This window comes from Mustelus asterias, chromosome 2, assembly GCF_964213995.1.
Source record: "Mustelus asterias chromosome 2, sMusAst1.hap1.1, whole genome shotgun sequence".
Classification (NCBI taxonomy): Eukaryota; Metazoa; Chordata; class Chondrichthyes; order Carcharhiniformes; family Triakidae; genus Mustelus; species Mustelus asterias.
Window position 1 is genome coordinate 139,530,664 of NC_135802.1, and position 25,765 is coordinate 139,556,428.

At 40.6% G+C, this 25,765-nt stretch overlaps 1 protein-coding gene across 1 annotated transcript; it reads right to left on the reverse strand.

Annotated features, from left to right (window-relative positions):
- Nucleotides 1–1,313: 1,313 nt before the first annotated feature.
- On the reverse strand, nucleotides 1,314–25,655 carry rp9 (RP9 pre-mRNA splicing factor). Its single transcript, XM_078242125.1, has 6 exons — nucleotides 25,513–25,655; nucleotides 18,917–18,947; nucleotides 16,145–16,274; nucleotides 13,528–13,619; nucleotides 8,847–8,908; nucleotides 1,314–2,554 (listed from the first exon to the last, which is right to left on the reverse strand). Exons 1-6 carry the CDS (start codon nucleotides 25,653–25,655, stop codon nucleotides 2,380–2,382), a joined length of 633 nt encoding a protein of 210 aa, XP_078098251.1. The 3' UTR covers nucleotides 1,314–2,379.
- Nucleotides 25,656–25,765: the final 110 nt, after the last annotated feature.

The following is a 25,765-nucleotide window of genomic DNA, read 5'->3' on the forward strand; positions in this document are numbered from 1 at the left end:
TTGCTGGAAACTATTGGAGGGAATGGGAAAGGCAGGAATGTGGAAAATTATCTGATCACTCTGCATCCATGGACATATTTATTCCCCTCCCTCCCTTGTGGTGATTCTTTGATTGGTAGAGCAGAGGCAGGAAGGGGGATGTAGGGCTTGAATATTTGAGATGACCCTGTTCTCTTGCGCATACACAGTTAAATGTAGCATGGTGGGGAAACAGGAATTGACTCAGAGAGGAGAGGTAGGGGAGGAATTGCAGCTATTTCTAGAGGTAGGTATAAAGCAGAAAATTCACCGTCTCAGCTCCCTCAGATCTTCTCAGGGCCATCTGATAACAAAAATCCTACTGCCCTCATTCTCTTCTTTAACTGTCTCTAGACTTTGAGTTGCTTTTTAAAAATCTTCTCTTCTATTCCTAACATTTCTTTTTGCTTTGTTTTTGTTTTCTTCAGCAGCTTTCCTCTCATTTCATTTTGCTTTTCCATCGTGGTTCTCTTCCACCCCGTTATCATGTCCTTAAACCTTTCTCCTTCCTCTGCTGTTTGGCCATTCACACTCTTTACTCTATGGACTGCCATTAGCAGCCTTCTCCCCTTGTTTCTGTGGCTATGACTCATCTTTCACCCTGCAGTATAAATATCTCCCACTTTCTGTGCTTTTTAACTTTAACAGAGTCATCTGGACTCAAAACGTCAGCTCTTTTCTCTCCTTACAGATGCTGCCAGACCTGCTGAGATTTTCCAGCATTCTCTCTTTTGGTTTTCTCCTTCCCATTAAACCACTCTTCCCTCCCAACCTCATTCTCATTGCTATTTCTACTTCTCTGACTGATCCATTCAGCGTACATGCAATTTACCTGAAGTTATACAAAACTGCTACATTCAAATTTATTTGCATATTCATTAATAGAAAAAAATGGTGACATTACTCATGGTAAGGGAAAGGACTGAGTTGCATTTATATTGCATCTTACATTTCTGCTTTTCAGCCAATGAAGCATTTTCAAATTATTCCCATTGCTGTAATGTGAAAAAATGCTGCAGCTAATTTGCACACATGAAGGTCCCACAAACAGTAATGATAGAAATGACCAAAACATCTTTCAGTGGTGTTGGTTAAGGTGTAAATATTGGTCAGGACACCCAGGGAACTCACCTACTATTCTAAGAGAACCAGTTCAGCAGTCCTGACAAAAAGGTCATCAAACTACATTAACCGCTTCTACACACGTATTGCCAGACCTTCTGAGTATTTCCCATTTACTGTTATTTTAGAAGACAATAATGCTAAGAATAACCCATTCCACACCGACCAAGTTTAGTGATAAGCATTTTTTTATTTAAAATATGATAAATTTCAGTTACTGAGGAGAATAAAAGGATAAATTTTTTTTAAAACAAACACAGACTGACATCAACTGAACACTTCTGCTTTAAAACACAGATCTACAAATATTTCACAGGCATCTACATTAGATTAGATTTCATAAGTTTCTCCTTTGTTAGGTAGTAAGAAGCAACAAACGGCAAAAACCTCCAACCTCGTCCGCAGATGGAATTCTCCAGTGCCGCTGCAGTGAATGGAGTTTTGGCTGAGCGCCAAATTTTCCATTCTCTGGCAGTGGGCGCAGGACGGACAAGATCAGAGAATTCCGCCCAAAGAATAATCTGGAGATGAAACTGTCATAGCATCCATAATCCTTATGGAGGGGCTCCAATAGAATTGCCTGATACCACAAAAGCTTTAGTGCAATTCACAAGAATCTCACTGCTACATTTTGATTTCATGCTCTTTTAAAGACAATAAGCATAGCATTTTTGCCATACAGAAATGTTGCTAACAATATTTTGATAAATCTTAACTACAGGGGTTAGTTATGACTTGTAAATGAACCTCACAAATGAAGGAAATTACCACCTGTCATTGTTTTCCACACACCTTTTGCTATTTTAGTAATTTTCTTTCCAGAAGATCGTAAAACAGCAACTTTATAATGTCACTTTGTCATTGTGTTTCTATGCCCGTGAGAAAGTGATTTGCGTTTCCTTTGTTACTAGTAAGATTCACACTCCATTTGAGTAAGAACTAAAAGTAGTCTTTCACCAACTAGCACCTTTAGATGAAGTTGTTCCCACTCAGACTAGGCCTCGATCTGGTAAATTAGACAGGTGTGCAATAGCTGGAAAGGTGAATTCAATGTCTGTGCATACTATTGTAAACGGAAACATGTTAATCTCAATCAAGTTCAGGAACAGGTTTTATTGTTTTTACAGCTTTTTCCCACACTGGTGAAAATGTCCAATTTATTAAAAGCTGCTCAAAATAAACTCAATGAACATAAACATTTCTTTACAAAAAAAAGACAAAACATTCAAGTCTTTTGTCTTATTCTGAGCTGTCACTTGATTTTCTAGCCTTGTATTTCTTCTTTTTTATTTTCTTCTTCTTTCTCTTCTTCTCTTTCCTCCTTTTCTTTCTGTTCCTAGCTCCAGAATCTGAGGAGCTGGAACTCTGACTGTCTGATGTGGTGTCCTCTAACATCTGTTTCAGCTGTTGTATCCTGGAAAGAAAATGTCACATTACAGTCATTAGAACAAGTAATTGTGCTCACCGAGGACTTAGATTTTATTAAGTATTTCTTACTTCAACCATCACTAGACTAATAATCCTGAGACCCAGGCTAATGTTCTGTGGACATGGGCTCAAATCTCACAGTAGCAGCTGATGGAATTTAAAACATTTGGAATATAAAGCTAGTCTCAGCATTGGTGACCATCTCAACCATCATCAATTGTTGTAAAAACCCATCTGGTTCACTAATGTTGTTTAAGGAAGTCACTTTGGACTAATATGAGGAGAAATCTCTTTACACAGAGGGTTGTGAATCTTTGGAATTCTCTAACCCAGAGGGCTGTATGTTTAAGGTAGTGATTGATAGATTTCTGATTAAAAAGTAAATGGTTACGGAGATAGTGTGCATAAAAAGCATTGAACTGTCCGATCAGCCATGATCATATTGAATGATTGACAGGCTGAATGGCCTACTCCTGTTCCTATATTCTTACATCCTCAAAAGACTCTGTTTGTCAAACAGGATTTTCTTTAGGTGAAACCACGTTGATTTTCCTAACAATGCTATGTTTTCTTAAGAGCATTATTAAGACTTCCTTAATATTATTTCCATTATTTTTCCAACAATTGATGTTAGGCTAACTGGCCTATAATTCACTGCTTTCTCTCTCTCTCCTTTCTTGAAAAGCAGTGTAACCTTTACTAACTTCAATTCTGAGGCCAAGGGATTTTGGAAAATCATAGCTATCACATCCACCACCTCTGCAGCTATCTCATTTAGAACCCTAAAGTACAGGCCATCAGGTCCTGGGGATTTGTTGGATTTTTAGCCCTCAAGGTTCTCCAATTTTTTTATCTCTACTGATATTAATTTCCCTAATTTTCTGAGCTAATAGGTTGTTTATTTCTGGTTTGAAACTTGTCTTTTACTTTAGAGACAGACAAAATATTTGTTGACTACCTTTGCCATTTCCTCATTCCTCATGGAATCACTGGAGGCAGGGAGGGTCCCAGAGGACTGGAAAGTAGCTAATGTAATACCGTTGTTTAAGAAGGGAGGGAAGCAGCAGACGGGAAATTATAGGCCAGTTAGCCTGACTTTGGTCATTGGCAAGATTTTAGAGTCCATTATTAAAGATTAGATCGCGGAATACTTGGAAGTGCATGATAAAATAGGATGTAGTCAGCATGGCTTCGTCAAGGGGAGGTCATGTCTGATAAATCTGTTAGAGTTCTTTGAGGAGGTAACAAGGAAGTTAGATAAAGGAGAGCGTGATTTATTTAGATTTCCAAAAGGCCTTTGACAAGGTGCCGCCTAGGAGACTGTTGAATAAGTTAAGAGCCCATGGTGTTAAGGGTAAGATCCTGGCATGGATAGAGGATTGGCTGACTGGCAGAAGGCAGAGAATGGGAATAAATGGGTCTTTGTCAGGATGGCAGCCGGTGACTAGTGGTGTGCCTCAGGGGTCGGTGCTAGGACCACAACTTTTCACAATATACATTAACGATTTTGAAGGAGGAACTGAAAGGCACTGTTGCTAAGTTTGCAGATGATACAAAGATATGTAGATGGACAGGTAATATTGAGGAAGCAGGGAGGCTGCAGAAAGACTTGGAACAGGTTAGGAGAGTGGGCAAAGAAGTGGCAGATGAAACACAATGTGGAAAAGTGTGCGTTTATGCACTTTGGAAGAAGGAATGGAGACATAGACTATTTTCTAAATGGGGAAATGCTTAGGAAATCAGAAGCACAAAGGGACTTGGGAGTCCTTGTTCAAGATTCTCTTAAGGTTAACGTGCAGGTTCAGTCGGCAGTTAGGAAGGCATATGCAATGTTAGCATTCATGTCGAGAGGGCTAGAATACAAGAGCTAGCACGTACTTCTAAGGCTCTAGTCAGACCCCATTTGGAGTATTGTGAGCAGTTTTCGGCCCTGTATTTAAGGAAGGATGTGTTGGCCTTGGAAAAGATCCAGAGGAGGTTCACAAGAATGATCCCTGGAATGAAGAGCTTGTCGTATGAGGAACGGTTGAGGACTCTGGGTCTGTACTCATTGTAGATTAGAAGGATGAGGGGGGACCTTACTGAAACTTACAGGATACTGCGAGGCCTGGATAGAGTGGACATGGAGAGGATGTTTCCACTAGGAGGAAAACCTAGAACCAGGCTAAAGGACGATCCTTTAAAACAGAGATGAGGAGGAATTTCTTCAGCCAGAGAGTGGTGAATCTGTGGAACTCTGTCGCAGAAGGCTGTGAAGGCCAGGTCATTGAGTGTCTTTAAGACAGAGATAGATAGGTTCTTGATTAATAAGGGAATCAGGGGTTATGGGGAAAAGCCAGGACAATGGGGATGAGAAAAAAAATCAACCATGATTGAATGACAGAGCAGACTCGATGGACCGAGTGGCCTAATTCTGCTCCTATGTCTTCTGGCATTTTCTCCTGTCTCTGCTTCTAAGGTACCAATGATTACTTTAGATACTATCATCTTTTTTATAAACTTATAAAAGCTCTTACAAACTGTTTTTATATTTCTGGGTCGTTTATTCTCATATTCTACTTTATCCCTTTTAATAACCTTCGATGCCCCTTTGTTGGTGTCTAAATCCTCAGACTTGCTATTGCTTTTTTTGCAACATTGTAAGCCTCTTCTTTGCATATAATGCTACCCGTAACTTCTTGAGTGAGCCACAGGAGAGTCCCTACTTGCTCAGTTTTGTAATTCAATGGAATGTATTTTGTTGACCGTTTTGATTTGTTTTATTAAATGTCTTGCACTGTTCATTTATCTTCGTAACTTTTAATCCATTTACCCAATTAACCTTGCCAGTTCTCTCCTCATATCCAAATAATTGGCTTTGTTTAAGTAAAAGATTTTTGTTTGCAATTAGAAGCTGTAACTTTCAAACTTAAATTATGGTCATTATTTCCCAGTAGATCTCTCACTATGATATTAACTAATTAACCCTGCTTCAGTACACAACACTAGATCTAAGATTTATCCCTAGTTGGTTCCACAATGTTCCAAGAAACTGTCATAAAAACATTCTACCAACTCATCTTCTAGACCATTCTTGCCAATCTGATTATCCTAACCCATATGAAAATTAAAGCCCTCCGTAATTATTATATTTTCTTTGTCGTAGGCTCCAATGATTTCTTGTTCAGCCGAACAATGTAACAATTGTAATGGGGCCAATAAACTACTGCCACCAGTGTTTTCTGACTTTTGCTATTCCTAATTTCCACCAATATTTATTGTACTTCTTCATTTTCACAGGCCAGGTCCTTACGTCATCCTTTACTATCAAGGGTATCCTTCCTCCTTAGCCATTGTCTGTCTTTCCAAAATATTGGGGGCGATCTTGAGCTCTCACTCATTGTCGGTGGGAATGCCGGCGGGGCTCAAGATCCGGCAAGATGCCAGATGTCGTAAAGCCCACTGGCAAGATCGCGACTTCTGATTTTTGCTGCCCCTTGGAGGCCATGTATATTTCCATTATACATTAGTAAAGACACCCCACTCCCACGCTGTATATTGAGCCCTCGCGTATTTTTAGACCACGCCCAAGTGGCGTCACGTCAATGCAGTTTACAACAGGTTTACCCAGATGTGAACCTATCATGGGGATCCCCCTGGGGGCGGTAAAGGTGAGTATGGCCCCTCGGGGTGAGGGACAGGGCCAAGCAGTGCGCTGGTACTGCTCTCTGGCACAGGTAAGCACTGCCAGGTTGGCACCATGCCAAACTTGCAGTGCCAACCTGTGCCAGGGGACAGCGCCAGGGCAGACCCTGTGGGACATTTTCTCCCTAGAAAAGCCAAACTCTGTCTTCAACACTGATTCCTTCCACTTCAATTTGTTTCATTTAATTTTCAAGAAAGCAACCACAACTTTAAGTGAGGACTTACTGTAATTCTCATTAAAACTGCTCCCAAATACTCATTATTCTCCATGACAAATGAAACCATCAATCAAAAGTCAAAAGTACTACATTTTAAATGAAATAAAGTATTATCATAACTTAAAATAATATTGTTCTGTTGCATCACTAGAAGAAAATAACACAGTAAAACAATTTTAAGTAGGAGAACTCTTCAAATACTGTGGTGACGCCACTTTTGTTCAAGTCACATAATTTAATCACGGTACAATTTTAATTTTTACACTCTTTATGAGGACAAAAAACCTAAGATGTTCTTACTGGAATAGGCCACTCAGCCCCTCAAATCTGTTCCACCATTCAGTTAAATCTGTATCTTAATTCCAACAACTTGCATCGATTCTATAACTCTTGATACCCTTACCTGTACCCCAATATCTGTCAATCTCAGTTTGGAAATCTATTTTTAATAGATACTGTATCAGGTGTTTATCCTTTATAACTTGATATTGACGTTCTCTGGTCAGTTCATATTCTCTCAAATGCTCAGTCACCCTGCCCCTAATAATAGATTCTAGTAATTTCCCACAACATTAGACTAATAGCCTGTAATTTCCAAGTTTATTTGTCTTATTCTTTCATAATGGAGTGAGATTGGCTGCTTCCAAATCAATAGAAGGATTTTGGAAGATCATGTTAACACATCAACAATTTCCTCAACCACTTATTTTAATACCCTGGAGTGGAAACCATCAGACCTGGAGATCTGTCTATCTTTAATCTCATTAACTTCTCCATCACCAACATTTTCTACTTATATTGAACCTAGTTAGTTGCTATCCTTGATTTATTTTTAATTTTCTTTTTATTGCTGGTACTTCACCCACACCTTCTATTGTGAAGTGATCCCACTGTCACACAGTGCAGCGTGTACCATATACAACAGTGTTTTTCAAAGTGGGGGTCGTAACCTAAAATGGGTCGCCAAATATTATATCTTGTATAATTACACAAGCTGCACTGCAGCAACTAGCAAGACTCCTTCAACAGCATCTTCCAAACCCACGAACTCTACAACCTAGGACAAGTGCAGCAGATAACACAGATGCATGGGAATACCATCATCTGCAAGTGACGCCCACATTTCATGATAAGACTGCAAAAAGTAGTTACTTGATAAGTCTGCCATTTCCTGACTTTCAATTACAATATCCCCTGGGTCAGACATTAAGAGGTCATACATTTTTGTAATATATTGGGAAATAACTTGACTGTTTCCTCAATACCCTTCACACACCTTTTTCTGTTACCCTTCCCTGTAGCTCTTAACAGTTTGTGTCCCTTAGCTGTACTTTACATCTTCCCAGTTCCAGGGAGCTCCATTGTGTTTTGCCTTTGCACAAACTCTATTTTAGTTTTATACTACTTCTCACTTGATTTGTTGATCAAGGTGTTTATATACACGCACAGAGCTTCTGTCCACAGGTCTTGTATTTTACCAAAACTTCTTCTGAATAACTCCCACTGTTCATCTTGGTTCTGTTAATACTTATCCAGTTTACTGCGGTTAATTCCTGCATCATTCTTTAAAACCTTGATTTGTGATTCATCCTTCTCTGTCTCAGACCCATTATTGAATTCTATTATATCATGGTCATTAATACTGACTAATTCAGGTTCATTACTAAATCTAAGATGGCATGTTTGCTTCTCAGTTCAAGGACATATTGTTTCAGAAAACTGCTCCAAATACACTCAAAGAAATTTGTTGCCTTGGGGCTCGAACTGTTCAGTTTCCCTCAGACTTTGTGAAAATTCAAGTCTCCCATTATTACTACTCTGCTGTTTCTCTGGTCTCTGCATTTATGTCCAGCTATTTTATCACAGCTACTTTGAGATTTATAAAGAATTCCAAAGGTTTTCCACCCCTATCTATTCACCAATTCTACCCAGCGTTTCCGATATCTGTTCACCCAAAGAAAAGGGCAGTATGGACAAGTTGGGCCGAAGGGCCTCTTTCCATGCTCTATGACTCTATGACATCCCTTCTTTCTAATGTTGTGATAGTGTCCATTGCTACAACAATTTTGCTGTATCTCCTTTCCCATTTCCCTATCATTTCTTAAGACCTTATAGCCTTGAAAATGTATCTGCCAGCCTTGCCCAGCTTGCAGCCAGGTCTCAGTGGTGACTGCTATGCCATATTCTTTAAGAAAAATTGAGCTTGCCCTTCTAAATCATTCATGCTATTTCTAAGACTACATGCATGAGTTTATAAAAGTTATAGAATAGACCTTGTCCTTATACACACATTTTAATGCATCTCACTCCTGTTTTCTGTTGTATTTTTCATCAGTTATTTTCTATATTTGTCCCATCACTAAAGGCTATGCTCACCTTGTTTCCTTTTCAAAACGTTTGTTTTCCCTGATCAAGTCATACATGGGATCCTCATGTGCCTAGTAAAATAATGCACTATGTTAACAATTCGTTTGTGTTAAGTACAAGTTTCTATATATTAACAACAAAAACAACTTGTCTCACACTTTGAACATAATGAAATATTCCAAGGTGCTTCACAGGAGCACTATAAAAAATGTACAGCACCAAAAGGAAAAATAAAATGTTGGAAATACTCAGCTGGTCAGATAGCAACTGTGGAGAGAAACGGTTAACATTTCAGGTCGATTACCTTTCATCAGAACTGGTAAAAGCTAGAGGTGCAGAAAGGCAAAGAATGGGTGGGACAGAGACAAAGGAAAGTCTGCAATAGGGTGGGGGAACAGGAGAATTTGAATAACAAACATGGTCAAAGGGACTGATGATGGGGCAAGAAAGAAATGAAGAAACAAAAACTGTTGCCTAGAGCATGTACGCTGTCTGAAATATTCGTTGGAATTTTACCGCCCCACCCACCACTGGAATTGGAGCGGTTGAGGGGCAAACAATGGAAGGTCTGTTAAACTCGGGCGGGATTTTATGGTTTCGGGACGAGCGAGGCTGTAAAATCCCACCCATGATCTGAAATTGTTGAACTTAATTTGAGTCCAGAAGGTGGTCATGTATCTAACTGAAAGTTGAGGAGCTGTTCCTTAAGTTTATTTTGAGCTTATTGGACAATCCTCCATCAGTTCAATCATCATCCATTATTCTAGCTTTTCAAAAAAACCCTGTTTTCAGGCTATTCAGCTTCTACCTCTTATTTCCCAACCACCCTTTTGATTTGCTGAGCCTCATTTAGTAGTTCGCTTTGCTTTCAGTTTCCAATTCTGATGAAAGGTTGACAAGATGTAGCCCTGCCTCTTCTCTGTGAGGATACTGATGGGTCTGCTGTAAATATCTGATATTTTCTGCTTTTACTTCTGATTTCCAACATAAGCAGTTTTCCCCCCTTTTATCCTTCCTTGATTTTGTAACTATTTTCATAGTCTGCGAGTGTTACATGTATATACACCTACTTGTAAAATATATATTTCATACAAGATATAAAAGGATGCTTACTTCAACTTAAAATGACAAGAAATTGTTGTAAATCATGGGTCTTTACTTATCTATGGATAGCATAACAATTTAAATTATCTGACTGGCAGTGATATACTGTTTCATAAGGACCTTATAATAGTGCCTTTCATGTTCACAGAACTATCAAAGTGACTTACCAGCAATTAGCTATTTTTCAAGTGTAGCCATTGTTTTCAAGTAGACAAACCACGTCAGCTAATTTATGTCTTATTTTGATAAGAAGAACACCAGAAGACAATATAAAGGGCCCAGTTCTGAAGAAGATGTAGGAATAAAGGGGCCTGGGTGCATTTGTACAGGTGTACATATGGCAGGACAGCTTTAGAGTGCAATTAATGAAGCATCCTAGACTTTATAATAGGGGCAAGTACAAGAGCAAGGAGATTATGTTAAACTTGTATCAAACACTGGTTCAGCCTCAATTGGGTACCACACTTTAGGAAAAATCTGAAGGCATTATAGAGTCAGCAAAAAAGATTCGCAAGATTCGTTCCAGAGATTGGAGAAGTTGGGACTGTTCTTGCAGAAGAGATTGAGAGATTTGATAGAGGCATTCAAAATCATAAGCAGTTTAGACTGGGTAGATAGGGAAAAATTGTTGCCACTGGTGTGAGGATTGAAAATGAGAGGCTTAAATTTAAGGTAATTGGCAAAAGAATCAATGGAGATATGAGGAAAAACATTTTCACACAGCGAGTAAGATCTGGAAAGCACTGCCTCAGTGTGATGAGGGCAGGTTCAACCGAATTCACGATTAGATTATCTGAAAAGGAAGAATGCGCAAAATTATGAGAGAAGACGGGGGAATAGCACTCGCTGCATTGCTCAGAGAGTTGGCACAGACACAATGAGCCAAATGGCCTCCTCCTGCGATGTAACAATTCTGTGATTCTCTGAAAGCTGATCTCAGATCAACACACTATGTAACAAATATGACCAATATAAGTAGCCCTACAAAAATACTGTTGCTGATACTTGATTACAGGAAAATTTAGATCCATCTGGATAGCTTTCAAAAACAGTAATCTGAAGAAGTGAAACCCATAGGCTGAATTTTGAAGCAATGGACAGGTTTGAGTAGGGTGGTGGTGGTTACAGTCTCAGAAATGTGTTTCCTGATTCAAGTCTGCCTCCAAGCTTTCCATTTCTGGCTTTAATAGAGGCTAGCGATTAATGAGAGACAACCTAACACAAGGAAGTGGGCTGCAACTTTAAATATTATAAATGTGGCTGCAAGCCTTACTGTATACCCGCTTCTGAAATTTTCCAGCAGTCAGCCAGGTTTCCCAAGCATTTGGTAACACGGCAGCTTCCTCAAGATGAGGTTGTTGAATTCAGGAGGCAAGTGCTTTCCAATCTATCTCCAGGATCATAAGAACATAAGAAATAGGAGCAGGAGTAGGCCATCTAGCCCCTCGAGCCTGCCCCGCCATTCAATAAGATCATGGCTGATCTGACGTGGATCAGTACCACTTACCCGCCTGATCCCCATAACCCTTAATTCCCTTACCGATCAGGAATCCATCCATCCGCGCTTTAAACATATTCAGTGAGGTAGCCTCCACCACCTCAGTGGGCAGAGAATTCCAGAGATTCACCACCCTCTGGGAGAAGAAGTTCCTCCTCAACTCTGTCTTAAACCGACCCCCCTTTATTTTGAGGCTGTGTCCTCTAGTTTTAACTTCCTTACTAAGTGGAAAGAATCTCTCCGCCTCCACCCTATCCAGCCCCCGCATTATCTTATAAGTCTCCATAAGATCCCCCCTCATCCTTCTAAACTCCAACGAGTACAAACCCAATCTCCTCAGCCTCTCCTCATAATCCAAACCCCTCATCTCCGGTATCAACCTGGTGAACCTTCTCTGCACTCCCTCCAATGCCAATATATCCTTCCTCATATAAGGGGACCAATACTGCACACAGTATTCCAGCTGCGGCCTCACCAATGCCCTGTACAGGTGCATCAAGACATCCCTGCTTTTATATTCTATCCCCCTCGCAATATAGGCCAACATCCCATTTGCCTTCTTGATCACCTGTTGTACCTGCAGACTGGGCTTTTGCGTCTCATGCACAAGGACCCCCAGGTCCCTTTGCACGGTAGCATGTTTTAATTTGTTTCCATTGAGATAGTAATCCCATTTGTTATTATTTCCTCCAAAGTGTATAACCTCGCATTTATCAACGTTATACTCCATCTGCCATATCCTCGCCCACTCACTCAGCCTGTCCAAATCTCTCTGCAGATCTTCTCCGTCCTCCACACGATTCACTTTTCCACTTATCTTTGTGTCGTCTGCAAACTTCGTTACCCTACACTCCGTCCCCTCCTCCAGATCATCTATATAAATGGTAAACAGTTGCGGCCCGAGTACCGATCCCTGCGGCACGCCACTAGTTACCTTCCTCCAACCGGAAAAACACCCATTTATTCCGACTCTTTGCTTCCTGTCGGATAGCCAGTCCCCAATCCACTTTAACACACTACCCCCAACTCCGTGTGCCCTAATCTTCTTCAGCAGCCTTTTATGGGGCACCTTATCAAACGCCTTTTGGAAATCCAAAAACACCGCATCCACCGGTTCTCCTCCATCAACCGCCCTAGTCACATCTTCATAAAAATCCAACATGTTCGTCAAGCACGACTTTCCCCTCATGAATCCATGCTGCGTCTGATTGGTCGAACCATTTCTATCCAGATGTCCTGCTATCTCCTCTTTAATAATGGATTCCAGCATTTTCCCTACTACAGACGTTAAGCTGACCGGCCTATAGTTACCCGCCTTTTGTCTCCTTCTTTTTTTAAACAGCGGCGTAACATTAGCCGTTTTCCAATCAACAGGCACTACCCCAGAATGCAACGAGTTTTGATAAATAATCACTAACGCATCCACTATTACCTCTGACATTTCTTTCAATCCAGCTGCCTATCCAAGGAGCCTTCATGATCAGCACAGTCCCCATGAACTTAGCCTCCCGCCTTTCCAACAGGCCCTGATTCTTTTCTCCCCCAAAGCCCCCACCCTCTCCCTCATCACCAGGGCAATGTTGCTCCTAACACCCCGAGGGAGATGGACCTCAATGCTCCCTTTACCAGACTCCATTCCCAACCCCTCAATAGGCCCTCAATCCTCTACCACCAAGCTTTCAATTCCACCCCTCTCATGCTTTCAATCCTACTCCCTCACCATAACTCCTTTACATCTCCCTTAGTAGGCCCAATCACAACCCTCTCACCTGGCTCCAATCTCTCACCAAAGCCCCTAACCTCCCCTCTGAGATTGCCATGCCTCCCCTTTCACTCTTGCCGTTCAAATCCCCTGTGATCAGTTCAGACTTACCTGCTGCTGTAGCTGTCACTGACCAGCTCGCCACTGGAATAAAGGCGCAGCATGTTGATCATGCTAAAATTCCACAGTGAGTGGGGGAATCCCAAACTGACAGTTCCCCTCAACTTTCTGACTGAAATGCTCCCTGCAGGTGTCAGGAAAAATTCTTCCAGTAACTTTTACATGTTTTTAAAAGCAAAGAGGGAATTAAATCTGTTTTGACTTACTACTCTGAACTGTTCCAATTTCTGATTTCCACTGATGAAATAGGGACATTCCCTATCCCCAGTTCTGTGTCCAAAGTTTTTGCATCTCCAGCCTAGAAACAACAGTTCAAAAGAGTGCATGTAACAATAAAAGTAAATTCTCTGGGGATAACATTTAAACATTTCCAAATGCTTATCAATGTAGGCATTTTAAAACTCAAAAGCCAAATAAAAATTCAGGTTTGGCTTGAATCAGGGGACTGATTTTGCTTTGCTATACAATACAAAATTTTAAGTAAACATAATTTTGTGCATTCCATTCTAATGACTCGAAAACAAATTGGTTTAGAAGTTACATTCATATGAAGTTCAGATTCTGGAATAATCATTTACTGCAAACTACTTGTAATAAAGTTTCAGTTAAGGTACAAAAATTGCACAAGTCTGCAAAATCCAACACTTCAAAACAAAACGAATGTTTTAAGCAAGATTATCCTGTATTTTACAACAGATAGCTGACTCTACTTTTCAGAGAAAGTATACTTTGGTTTTTAGTGATGTGAATGTCATACTGTAACAATTACATTTATTCAGAGTATTGGATTGCAAATAGTGGAGTTTATGCAAACAGAGATGGAAATGCTGATAGTGCATGAGAAGCTCCAGAAGTAAACACAGCAGGTGGGATTTTACAGCCTCGCTCGTCCCGAATCCATAAAATCCCGCCCAAGGTCAACGGACCTTCCCATTGTCTGCCCTCGCCAACTCCGATTCCCATGACAGGAGGGGGTGGTAAAATTCCAGCCCACCTGCCTGTGTTTTGAAACTCAGCCACCTGATTTTCATTTTGCTTCAAGGTGTGCTGTTCAATTGTCAATTGGTGCCTGATGGCATGCTGACGTGCATAGTGTGACTTCAACACCTTTATTCAAATAAATGTGTCAAAATACAAATTGCACGATTTGAGTTGCCTTAGCCACAGACATTGTGCTATATGGTTGGACTGAACAAAAGCTGTGCCCCACTTCAGCAATGCCTCCCTAGATATGCTATTGGATGTTTTAAAGGCCTGAAGGGGGATGTATTTCTCTTCATGACAGGAGGGAAAGATCTGCATCTGAGACAGAGAAGGCAAGGTTGGAGGTCGTGGAGGAGGTCAGCAGCAGGAACATAGTGCCACACTCCTGGGCCCAATGCTTCAATTACCTCAGTCGGCCAGGAAAGATAAGAGCATTGCTCTACATTTTGATGTGTGCATCACCCTAATGCTCTCATTCGGCCTTCTCAAGTCTATGCCGCACATCTCATACCAACTTACTTGGCAGGTGCATTCATTCCACTGTTTATGCACCTATTTACACCCCCAACTTCACTCACATTTACATTAATTTTTATGCCCATCTCTCATTCATTCTTAATAAATGTTCTCCATGAACACATCCCATTACTCTCATGCATAAGTTTCTTTCCCTCCTTGCATGGGAGAAGAGAAGGAAGCACAAAGAAACGGCAGGAAACTAGAGGTTGCCCATCAGCCATCTCTCAATTAACAGAGCAGCAGAGGCAACAGTGCAAGTTAACTTGGTGTATCAGGCTATCGGAAGTGGAGCTTGCCAGCCATCTGGTGAGGGAATTAAAATATCAGGTAGCTTATCATCTGAGATCCCACCTAATACACCATTAGTGGCATTGATGCTGATCTGATGGATCCCAGCTTCAAAGTGCAGTTCAGGTCTCTAAGTCTCCAAAAAGTAAAAGATAGCCTCGCAGTACAAGTATTGCAAAGAAATCTTTTCACACAAGCAGGTAAGAAACCTGGATACTTATTGGCAGTTTGCTTTTTTCTTGCCTTGCTTTCAGTGGCAAGTTCCAGGGAGCTGAAGAAACTTGAGAACCCAAAGCTAATGTGTAAAACCCAATGTCAATGTCATTCTAATTGAGCCATTAATGTGCCAGTTGACAAACTACCTCTCCCAAGGGGGTCACACACATAAATGGTGACATGCTGGAGTGATATGTGGAAGGCAACATGTTGGAGCTGGCTTCCCAACATGCTCACATTCTTCTCCACATCCCTATCACATATACCCAATCCCATTCACCCCCTCCAGGTTCAATTTCCCCAAGTTACTCTAGACTTTAATCAGCTCAGAATCTAGCCTAGATCCTACCAAGGACACGTTTTTAAACCTATCTACCAAAAGATGTAGGTGCATAAAACTATCTTTGACTAATGGTTCAACTTATATGCTGAGTATAAAAGAGAATTTCCAGCATGGGTGCGAAACATCACTGGCATCTGACACAAAGAATGCTCATGTCATAAACTCCTGTACATTTTTGCAGCATAGTCTGTATCGCTTTCTTGATCCCTAATGCCAATTAGAAGTTACAAGTACAACCTGCATTTGTGGGATGAAAAATTGAGGCTGACTACCAATGTGAGTGTAGTATGTTATTGCTGAGAAGTACATGCAATAAGATGCTGGAAAAATGGGGTCTTCTTATAATCCAGAATTTAGGGTATTAATAAGCCATGTGTTTTAGTTTTTCTTTCTACAAGTAAAGTTTTCTTAAATATTGAATTATTAACACTTTTTCAATAGAGAATAAATAATATCAACAAGATTTGGCTTACACTGCATGACTTTCACTTCTTTTCCCAACGGCATCCAGAGTCCTTTGGTAGGAGCATGTGCCAGGAAATCTCTCGCTCCTTCATTGCCTGGCAGGTCTGGAATACAATCTTCAGGCTTGTCATCATCTTCCTGAGCACACAGAATTCATTTTACAAGCCTTACAAATTGTGTAATTGTAGTATTTCACATTATTCAGAAGAATCATTTAGACCCAAAACTCTGGGAAACTTTTTCAGTTTAATTTGCAAAATACAAGATTATGGGTGAAGTTCCTTCTTAATGAAAACCAGGTAACAACTGAACACAAGGAATACATTTTTCTCAACAACCCATCCTAACAAATCTCATTCTCAGTATCTATGTTTTAAGTCACATTATAATAGTTCCATTGGTGGATTGTTAATAGAGAAATGCTTATATTCTCTTGCTATTTGTTAAGATAATGTTAAGTTCTGTGCCACATATCTTCCCACAAAAAGATCGGAAATGTATAACAGATTCTCATCCTCAACTGTTCCCCCTTTGATTTTTCTATGCTTTCTTCCCATTTTTGAAGGCAACAATTCAAGGTGCCTTACAGTCTATAGATACCAGAATTTCCTCTATTTTCTCCCAATGGCTATTCTTTTGACAAGAACCTGGACAGTCATTATCTGTAAGCTACTTGACCACTGAGGCTAATCATAGCTGAATCCTCACCCGGCATCCATAAATTGTTGAACCTCCTACAGGAATCACTACAAATGCCAGAGTAGCAGAAACAGCAGCAGAAACAGGGCTCTTTCTTCCCCATCACAGAAAGGTCAGGGAAACCAAGGCTAATTGTGAAGTCCCCTCTGCTGTTTCAGATCTTCGATTATTTACATTACATGCTACAAGTTATTTCCTTTTCCTCATAGCCCAACAGCTATTTTTCCTTCAGGTGCTTATCTAATTCCCCTTTTGAAGCCAAGTATTATCGTCTTAAAGACAAACACAAATAGAACCATAGATCCCTACAGTGCAGAAGGAGGCCATTCAGCACATTGAGTCTGCGACGACTCTCCAAAAGAGCATTTTACCCAGGCCCACCCTATTCCTGTAATCCCACCCATTTATCACGGTTAATGTACCTAAGCTACAAGTTAGGACAGAATTTAGTGTTTTAACACATTTATGCATCATTTTGCAGCTTTCAGCCTTCACTAAAATTCATCCGTCTTGCTTATTTCAATAAACTTTTAACTGGCTGAGTAACAATAAACACCAGATTAACCTTTAAAAAATCCCCTATAGGTATGGAAATTGTTTGAGCTCAAACTCCTGGTCACAGGCATGCTGAAGCGAGAATTTTCATGAAAATCCTGTTTCTGCTGAAAAATGAGGACTGTGGGCAGAACTTAATGAAATCACTGAAAAGGAACATTTTGACATCACGAAACAGGTAGCTATAAGCAAACATTTTAAAGTCTAAATGTTTGAGGGAGGTAAAAAAAAAGCAACAAAAGGCATCATTGCAAAATTTGGGATTAAGTGGCAATGAACACACTTTCACTTCAGATCGGATTATATTCCACAGAACAATGAATTGTACAGTAAAAAAGATTACAAGTAGCTTTGTCACAGATAGATAATAAGCCAGTTACTATCACTTTTTTGGCATGTAAAATATTTTTTTCAGCACCCAGGTTTACAGGATATGAAATTGATATGAAACTAAATACCACTCTTAAAAATCATTCAATAACATTGCATAAAATGCACAGATTCAATTCAGAACATCATCTTTGCTAGGTTTGTTACAGACAAATTCTAGCATTTTAAAATCTATGTAACTATGATTCAAAAATGTTTAGGTAATTTGCAAAGATTTGCTTTACAAAAGAAAATTTAACATGAATTATAATTGAATTAGTAATCATTAAGCAATTATCACAAAACACTGTTTACAAGAATATTGATTAACCTGTGTGTAATAATCACAATACCAACTAGAAATAAACATCCAACCACAATCATGTTTTGCACCCCCTTTCTACTCTTCTCTAGTTTAAAGACAGAGGGCACAAACCAAAGACAAGAAACAATGAATGCAGAACCAAGGTTACAGAGCCGGAAAGGAGGCTTCTGTCTAGAAACTTGTCCTGCATCCACATGAAGATTGATATTCTAACAAAGGAAAAAGGACTATTGGAATATAAAACTGAACAGTTATGATCCTCAGTTAAATTCTTTCTCTGTTATTAGTTCGGGGTCCAACTCCTCCCTTTATTGTTAAGGACCTAAAGAAGTAACATTGCTTGGGGCCATCAGAAGAGGTGTGCATGTTTAATTCACCAAACTTTCATTTTCCTACTTTGTGGGCTTCATGGGGGTGGGAGAGATAACTATGTCAGCATATATTAGAATCATACTAGCATATTTGCGAGACTAACATTCTCAGTGGTCCAGATATAACACTATAGGGTAATATTTAAAGTTGATTTTAAATAAATCAAAGTGTATTATTGGTGTGCTATAAGAGTTAGGATACAGGTTCTTGGTTATTACGCCTCACAAAACAAAATTTAAATTTTAGGATAATGGGGCTTTAGTGCTTTTGCACAAAAAAAATCAGAATAAGAGTCACCCTACCTGCTGCAGGCATTCCTTACGGTAATGGATAATTGTGCAGAATATGAGGTGAATATCTACCATACACTTTGCCTGGTGATTGTGATTAGTGCAGGATTACCAACAGATGAAAAAAGCTTGTAGACATTAATAAGTGTATCAATTCAATTGTGACTAACCTTTATCATTCCTGGTGGTGGCTTCTCATAGCTATTAAAAATAAACAAAAATTGCAATAATTTAAAGATTCACAAATAAGATATATTCAATACTAGTTATGTTATATGAACTTCCTATCTTCTAATGAATAAGGGCACATTTGACAAGTTTGGTGTTGGTGTGAAGGATAAACCAATGTTAAAAAGTAATACAAAAATTGGGGGCTAAAGCACAAACTGAAATCGAGTGAGACAATCTCCTCCAGGAAGGCTGAACTAAATTGATACCAAATGAAGTGGAGCAACCACAATTCTATATTAGCTGATGAAATTCATAGTGTGCTCCTTGAACCAAGAGTTTGGGACACTTCAATGATCCAATGTTATCACTACCATTTCCAAGGTTACAGCTGCTGGCTGTGACACATCTGCATTAATCTCATCAACTTTTACCGATTTTAAAAGCATGTGTCCATATTTAGAAACAGAAACCATTCAGGAAAATTTATTGTAATGCAACCTTTGACCAAGTATGAAGGGACATACTGAACACAAGAGTATAAGAAGTAGGAGCAGGAGTAGACCACATGGCCCATAGAACCTGTTCCTGATCTTGGGCTTCAATTCCATTTCCCCATCTGATCATGTCCTTTAATTCCCCAAGAGATCAAAAACCTGTCTAATCCAGCCTTAAATCAACAATGGAGCATGCACAATCCTGAGGGAAATAATTCCAAAGATTTACAACTCTAAATGATTGATCACCTCGCCCTGAGACTCCTCCCCAACCAGACAGCATGATCTCTCAGCTTCTACCCAATGAAATTCCTAAAGAATCGTGTAATTCTTGAGATTGCCTCTCATTCTTCCAGAGAATACAAGTCCTATTTACTTACCCTCTCATCATAGGACAATTCACTCATCCCAGGGACCAATTTAGTGAACCTTCATTGTACCACCTCCAGTCCTTTCTTCAATGTGGAAACCAAAACTGCATAAAACTGAGCTGCCTTTCTCCTGGAAATCCAACCTCTTGTTTTAGAATAGGTGATGGAATAAAACAGAGTGCACACACTTCCCCTAGGACAACTGTGTTTCAAGATGGACCCTATTTTAAAACATTTGTTCAGAATGTCAATGTTGCAAAGTCACCAAAGGATGAATGAAATGGCAATGAGAGATTTACACAGGCAATTTCCATTACAAGTGTGGATATGAATGCAAAAATAAGCTTAGCATTTGGCTTATTTTTGAAACAAGAACAGAATTACATTCAATTGTTTGGTAGTTCAGGACTGGAGTATTGCTAAAAAAAGGTTGACGTTTTTGGGCTTGCAATCATCAGGACAACAGTGAGTTGAGGAGTGCAAATTGAAAAGCTTTGACATGTCTCTTTTTCCAGCAATAATGAATTACATTTGCACATCCTGGTCCCTGTTTCAGATGTATTGATCTCTCTGGAGCAGAATCCATGAACATCTCCATGCTCAACGGTGGCAGAACCCAGCAATTCAGCACAAGAAACAAGGTGAGTATGCTTACAAATCCCTTCAGTCTAAAACAGATACAGCTGATTCAATTCAATGTGACAGTAAGTGGCTGAATTCACTGCATACACAGAGAAAGCTATGATTCCCTCACAGTAAATTGAGATTTTGTCAAATATCAATGCACCAAATCTAGCTGGCATATAACCAATGTACATATTGGCCCTTCCACAAAAAGCAGGACAAATTTTGTCTTGCCCATTACCTTCTATCCAGCTACTGCAAATCCTGTAAATTAAGGTGGTCACTTCAGACTGGAATTATGATTTGCCACAGCAGATCTTGGACACCAAAGCAAACATATGAGGCAAATCAAGTTTTTTCTGATATGATGCAACCTGTTTACTCTGAAAGTACTTGCACAAGTGAATTCAATCAGGTAATGTCATTTATTTGAAGGATGGGGGAGGAGAGAGAGAGCAAGGGAACAATGAGATGCATGAAAGAAAGACTTGCATTATTAGAACATTTCAGAAATTTGGCACATCCCAATTAAGATCAAGATTTTTTGAACCATAGCTGTAGTAATGAAGGAAATGCAGCAGCCAACAAACACAAGATCAATAAAAGCAATGATAAAAATGCCCACATAACTTGTGTTAGTGATAAATAGCAATGGTCAGGGCACCAAGGAGATATCTCCTGCTCTTCAAAACAGCATCATAGGTTTTATTTTACATCCATCTGAGGGTGAAGACAAGGCCCAGGTCTAGCATCTCATCCATAAGCCTTCTTTCAACTAGCATAGAGTCATGGTCATAGAGGTTTACAGCATGAAAACAGGCCCTTCGGCCCAACTTGTCCATGCCGCCCAGTTTTTACCATTAAGCTAGTCCCAATTGCCCGCATTTGGCCCATATCCTCAATACCAATCTTACACATGTAACTACCTAAATGCTTTTTAAAAGATAAAATTGTACCCGTTTCTACTACCACCTCTGGCAGCTCGTTTCAGACACTCACCACCCTCGGTGAAAAAGCTTCCTCCCCGAACCCTTCTGTATCTCTCCCCTCTCATCTTAAACCTATGCCTTCCAGTTTAGACTCCTCTACCTTTAGGAAGCGATGTTGACTGTCTAGCTTATCTATGCCCCTCATTATTATATAGACCTCTATAAGGTCACCTCAAAGCCTCCTATGCTCCAGGGAAAAATGTCCCAGTCTACCCAGCCTCTCCTTATGACTCTAATCATCAAATCCCAGTAGCATCCTTATAAATCTTTTCTGCACTCTTTCTAGTTTAATAATATCCTTTCTATAATATGGTGACCAGAACTGTACACAGTATTCCAAGTGTGGCCTTACCAATATTTGTACAACTTCAACAAGACGTCCCAACTCCTATATTCAATGTTCTGACCAATGACAAATGCCTTCTTCACCACCCTATCCAGTCTGTGACTCCACTTTCAAGGAACTATGAACCTGTGCCCAATGGCCCAATTGATCAAGATCCCGTTGCAATCCTCGATAACCTTCTTCACTGTCCACTATGCCACCAATCTTGGTGTCATCTGCAAACATACTAACCATGTCTCCTAAATTCTCATCCAAATCACTAAATAAATGATAAATAACAGTGGACCCAGCACCAGTGCTCAGTACACTGGAGTCCCAGCCTTTATTTTGTGGTTGTTTCTGGAATTTCAACCCACAACGTTCTGACTCAGAGGCGAGAATGTTAACACAACTTACTTATAAGACATAGTTTTGGCAGCCTTAATATACATGACAGGTTAGAATTATGTTAACTGCAAAATGATCAGCAGCAATAATCATTAACATTTTGAGGGGACAGAATTAATCTTCACTTGGAGAGGCAAGGATTAATCAAGAATAATCAGCATGGCTGTGTCAGGGGAAGATCATGTCTAACAAATTTCATTAAATTTTTCAAGTTGACTAGGTGTATAGATGAGCGCAGTGCAGTTGATGTAGTCTACATGGACTTCAGTAAGGCTTTTAACAAGGTTCCACATGAGAGATTGGTCAAAAGCGTAAGAACCCATGGGATCCAGGGTAACTTGGCAAATTGGATCTAAGATTGGCTTAATGGCAGGAGGTAGAGAAGGTGATGGTCAAAGGTTATTTTTGTGACTGAAAGCTTGCGTCTTGTGGGATTCGTGCTGGGTCCCTTGTATTTGTAGTATACATTAATAATCTAGAATAAAAGTAGGAGGTCTGATCAGTAAGTTTGGAAATTATATCAAAATTGGTGGTGTGGTAAATAGCAAGGAGGAACATAATTTAATTAATAGTATAAATTATAGGATGATAGATGGGCTGGTCAGATGGACAGAATAGTGGCAAATGAAATTTAAACCTGAAAAATATGAGGTGATGCATTTTGGGAGGACTAACAAAGCAAGGGAATACACAATGAACAGTAGGCTGGGCCAGTGGGTTGACAAATGGCAGATGGAGTTTAATTTAGACAAATGCGAGGTGATGCATTTTGGTAGATTGAACCAGGGCCGAACTTACTCAGTTAATGGTAGGGTGTTGGGGAGAGTTACAGAACAAAGAGATCTAGGGGTACATGTTCATAGCTCCTTGAAAGTGGAGTCACAGGTGGACAGAGTGGTGAAGAAGGCATTCGACATGCTTGGTTTCATCGGTCAGAACATTGAGTACAGGAGTTGGAATGTCTTGTTGAAGTTATACAAGACATTGGTAAGGCCACACTTGGAATAGTGTGTGCAATTCTGGTCACCCTATTATAGAAAGGATATTATTAAACTAGAAAGATTTCTAGCAGAAAAGATTTACTAGGATGCTACCGGGACTTGATGGATTGAGTTATAAGGAGAGGCTGGATAGACTGGGACTTTTTTCTCTGGAGCGTAGGAGGCTGAGGGGTGATCTTATAGAGGTCTATAAAATAATGAGGGGCACAGATCAGCTAGATAAGTCAATATTTTTTCCCAAAGGTAGGGGAGCCTAAAACTAGAGGGCATAGGTTTAGGGTGAGAGGGGAGAGATACAAAAGTGTTCAGAGGGGCAATATTTTCACACAGAGGGTGGTAGGTGTCTGGAACAAGCTGCCAGAGGTAGTAGTAGAGGCGGGTACAATTGTATCTTTTAAAAAGCATTTAGATAGTTACATGGGTACGATGGGTATAGAGGGATATGGGCCAAATGCGGGCAATTGGGATTAGCTTAGGGGTTTAAAGAAAAAAATGGGCGGCATGGACATGTTGGGCCGAAGGGCCTGTTTCCATGCTGTAAACCTCTATGACTCTAGGACACTAGGAAGTACAGAGGACACCAGTGAGAGCTTGGGCTGCATGTCCAGAGCTCCCTGATGGCAGCAGAACATGTAGATAAAGTAGTTAAGAAGGTATATAGGAAGCATATGCCTTATTAGTAAGGGCATAGAATATAAAAGCAGGAAGGTTATGATGGATCTGTATAAAAAGCCCATTAGGCCACAGTTGGAGTAGCATGTGCACAGTTCTGGTCGCCACGCCATGGGAAGGATGTGATTACACTAAAAAGGGTAAAGAGGAGATTCACCTTGGGCTGGAGCGTTTCAGCTATGGAGAGAGGCTGGTTAGGCTGCGTTTTTTTTCCTTAGAGTACAGAAGGCTGAGGGAGCACCTGTTTGAAGGGTACAAAATTATGAGGGACTTGGTAGGGTAGATAAGAAGGAATTTTACCCTTAGTAGGAGGGGTCAATAACCAGGGAGCATAGATTTAAGGTAAGAGGTAGGAGATTTGGAGGGGAAATGAGAAAAAAACCTTTTCACCCAGAGGATGGTGGGAATCTGGAACTCACTGCCTGAAAGAGTGGTAGAGGCGGAACCCTCACAACATTTATGACGCATTTGGATAAGCACTTAAAACACCATAACATATATGGCTATGGGCCAAGTGCTGGAAAATGAGACAAGAATGTCCAAAGATGTGCGGGTGAGGTTGATTGGCCATGCTAAAATTGCTCCTTAGTGTCCTGAGATGCGTAGATTAGAGGGATTAGCGGGTAAATATGTAGGGATATGGGGGTAGGGCCTGGGTGATTGTGGTCGGCGCAGACTCAATTGGCCAAATGGCCTCTTTCTTCACTGTAGGGTTTCTATGATTCTATGAATAGATAAGCGTTTATTGGCTGGTATAGACATGATAGGCCAAAGGGCACCCTTTAGTGCTGTAAAACTCTATGGCTCCATCACTATGACTATTCTGGAAGCTGGAATCATCAAATTCTTTTCTTCCTGTTCTTGGTGTACCACCAATGATTTCAAACAAAGATTCAGATTCCACAATCCTTAATCTCACCTGCATTTTCCAAACATTATTTCACTTTACAGACGACTTACGTATAATTTATATTTTCTATTTATACTTGTTGGTAGCCCATTGAAGATTGCACAAGGGTTGACAAGCCTCGCTGTTATCTATTCTATTCGCACAACCCACAGATTGCCCGGAATAAAACAGAAAATTCTGGAAATACTCAGCACGTTCGGCTACAACTATGGAAAGAAACTGAGTAGACGCTTCGGCTCATCAGAATCTTTCTTATTATTTCAGACTTGTAGCATCTGCAGTATCTAGCCCTGTGCCCATGCTCTGGATGTGGAGATGCCGGCGTTGGACTGGGGTGAACACGGTAAGAAGTCTCACAACACCAGGTTAAAGTCCAACAGGTTTATTTGGTAGCAAATACCATAAGCTTTCGGAGCGCTGCTCCTTCGTCAGATGGAGTAGAAACGTCATGGAAATAGTCATGGAGAGCACATTTCCACTCCATCTAACGAAGGAGCAGTGCTCCGCAAGCTTATGGTATTTGCTACCAAATAAACCTGTTAGACTTTAACCTGGTGTTGTGAGACTTCTTCCCATGCTCTGGGACATGGGTTGGATAAAGACCACCCTGCCAGAGGGTCTCTGCGCAGCCACCAGTCCCGCCGAGTTTAGAGCAGAACACTGACTCTGTGGCGGCTCCTGCAGTGGGCTACAGGGCAGTGAGCGGAGGGGATGGCGACCTCTTTGGGCGATTGCACTCGCCCACTCCGCGGCTCCATCTCTCACCGACCGTTTTTTTTTGTTTTATTCTCCCGTCCTTACAAGGTCTCGACATGTTTGATTTTCTTCACTTCTTGGTGCAGCCGTTTTTTCTTCTTCCTCTCCGGCTCCTTCTCCTCCGTCGAGTGACGCTTGCGCCGGTGGTGCTGACGTTCATTGCCGCTCGCTCGGCTGTCCTCTGCCATGTCACCCCGGCGAGGGAAGCTAGCTGTGGGCGGTGGACAGCATTGCTCCTTCGCCACCCGGGCTGACCAACGGCCTGAAGACTCCCCCCCCCCCCGGGGTCCCAACAGAA

Coding starts and splice junctions, on each gene's coding strand:
- rp9 (XM_078242125.1), bottom strand. CDS start 25,655: ATGGCAGAGGACAGCCGAGCGAGCGGCAATGAACGTCAGCACCACCGG. Junction 13,620..16,144: donor AGAAGTGAAAGTCATGCAGT/GTAAGCCAAATC, acceptor TGTTGTTTCTAG/GCTGGAGATGCAAAAACTTT. Junction 2,555..8,846: donor CGTTTTGAAAAGGAAACAAG/GTGAGCATAGCC, acceptor TTTTCTTTCCAG/GATACAACAGCTGAAACAGA.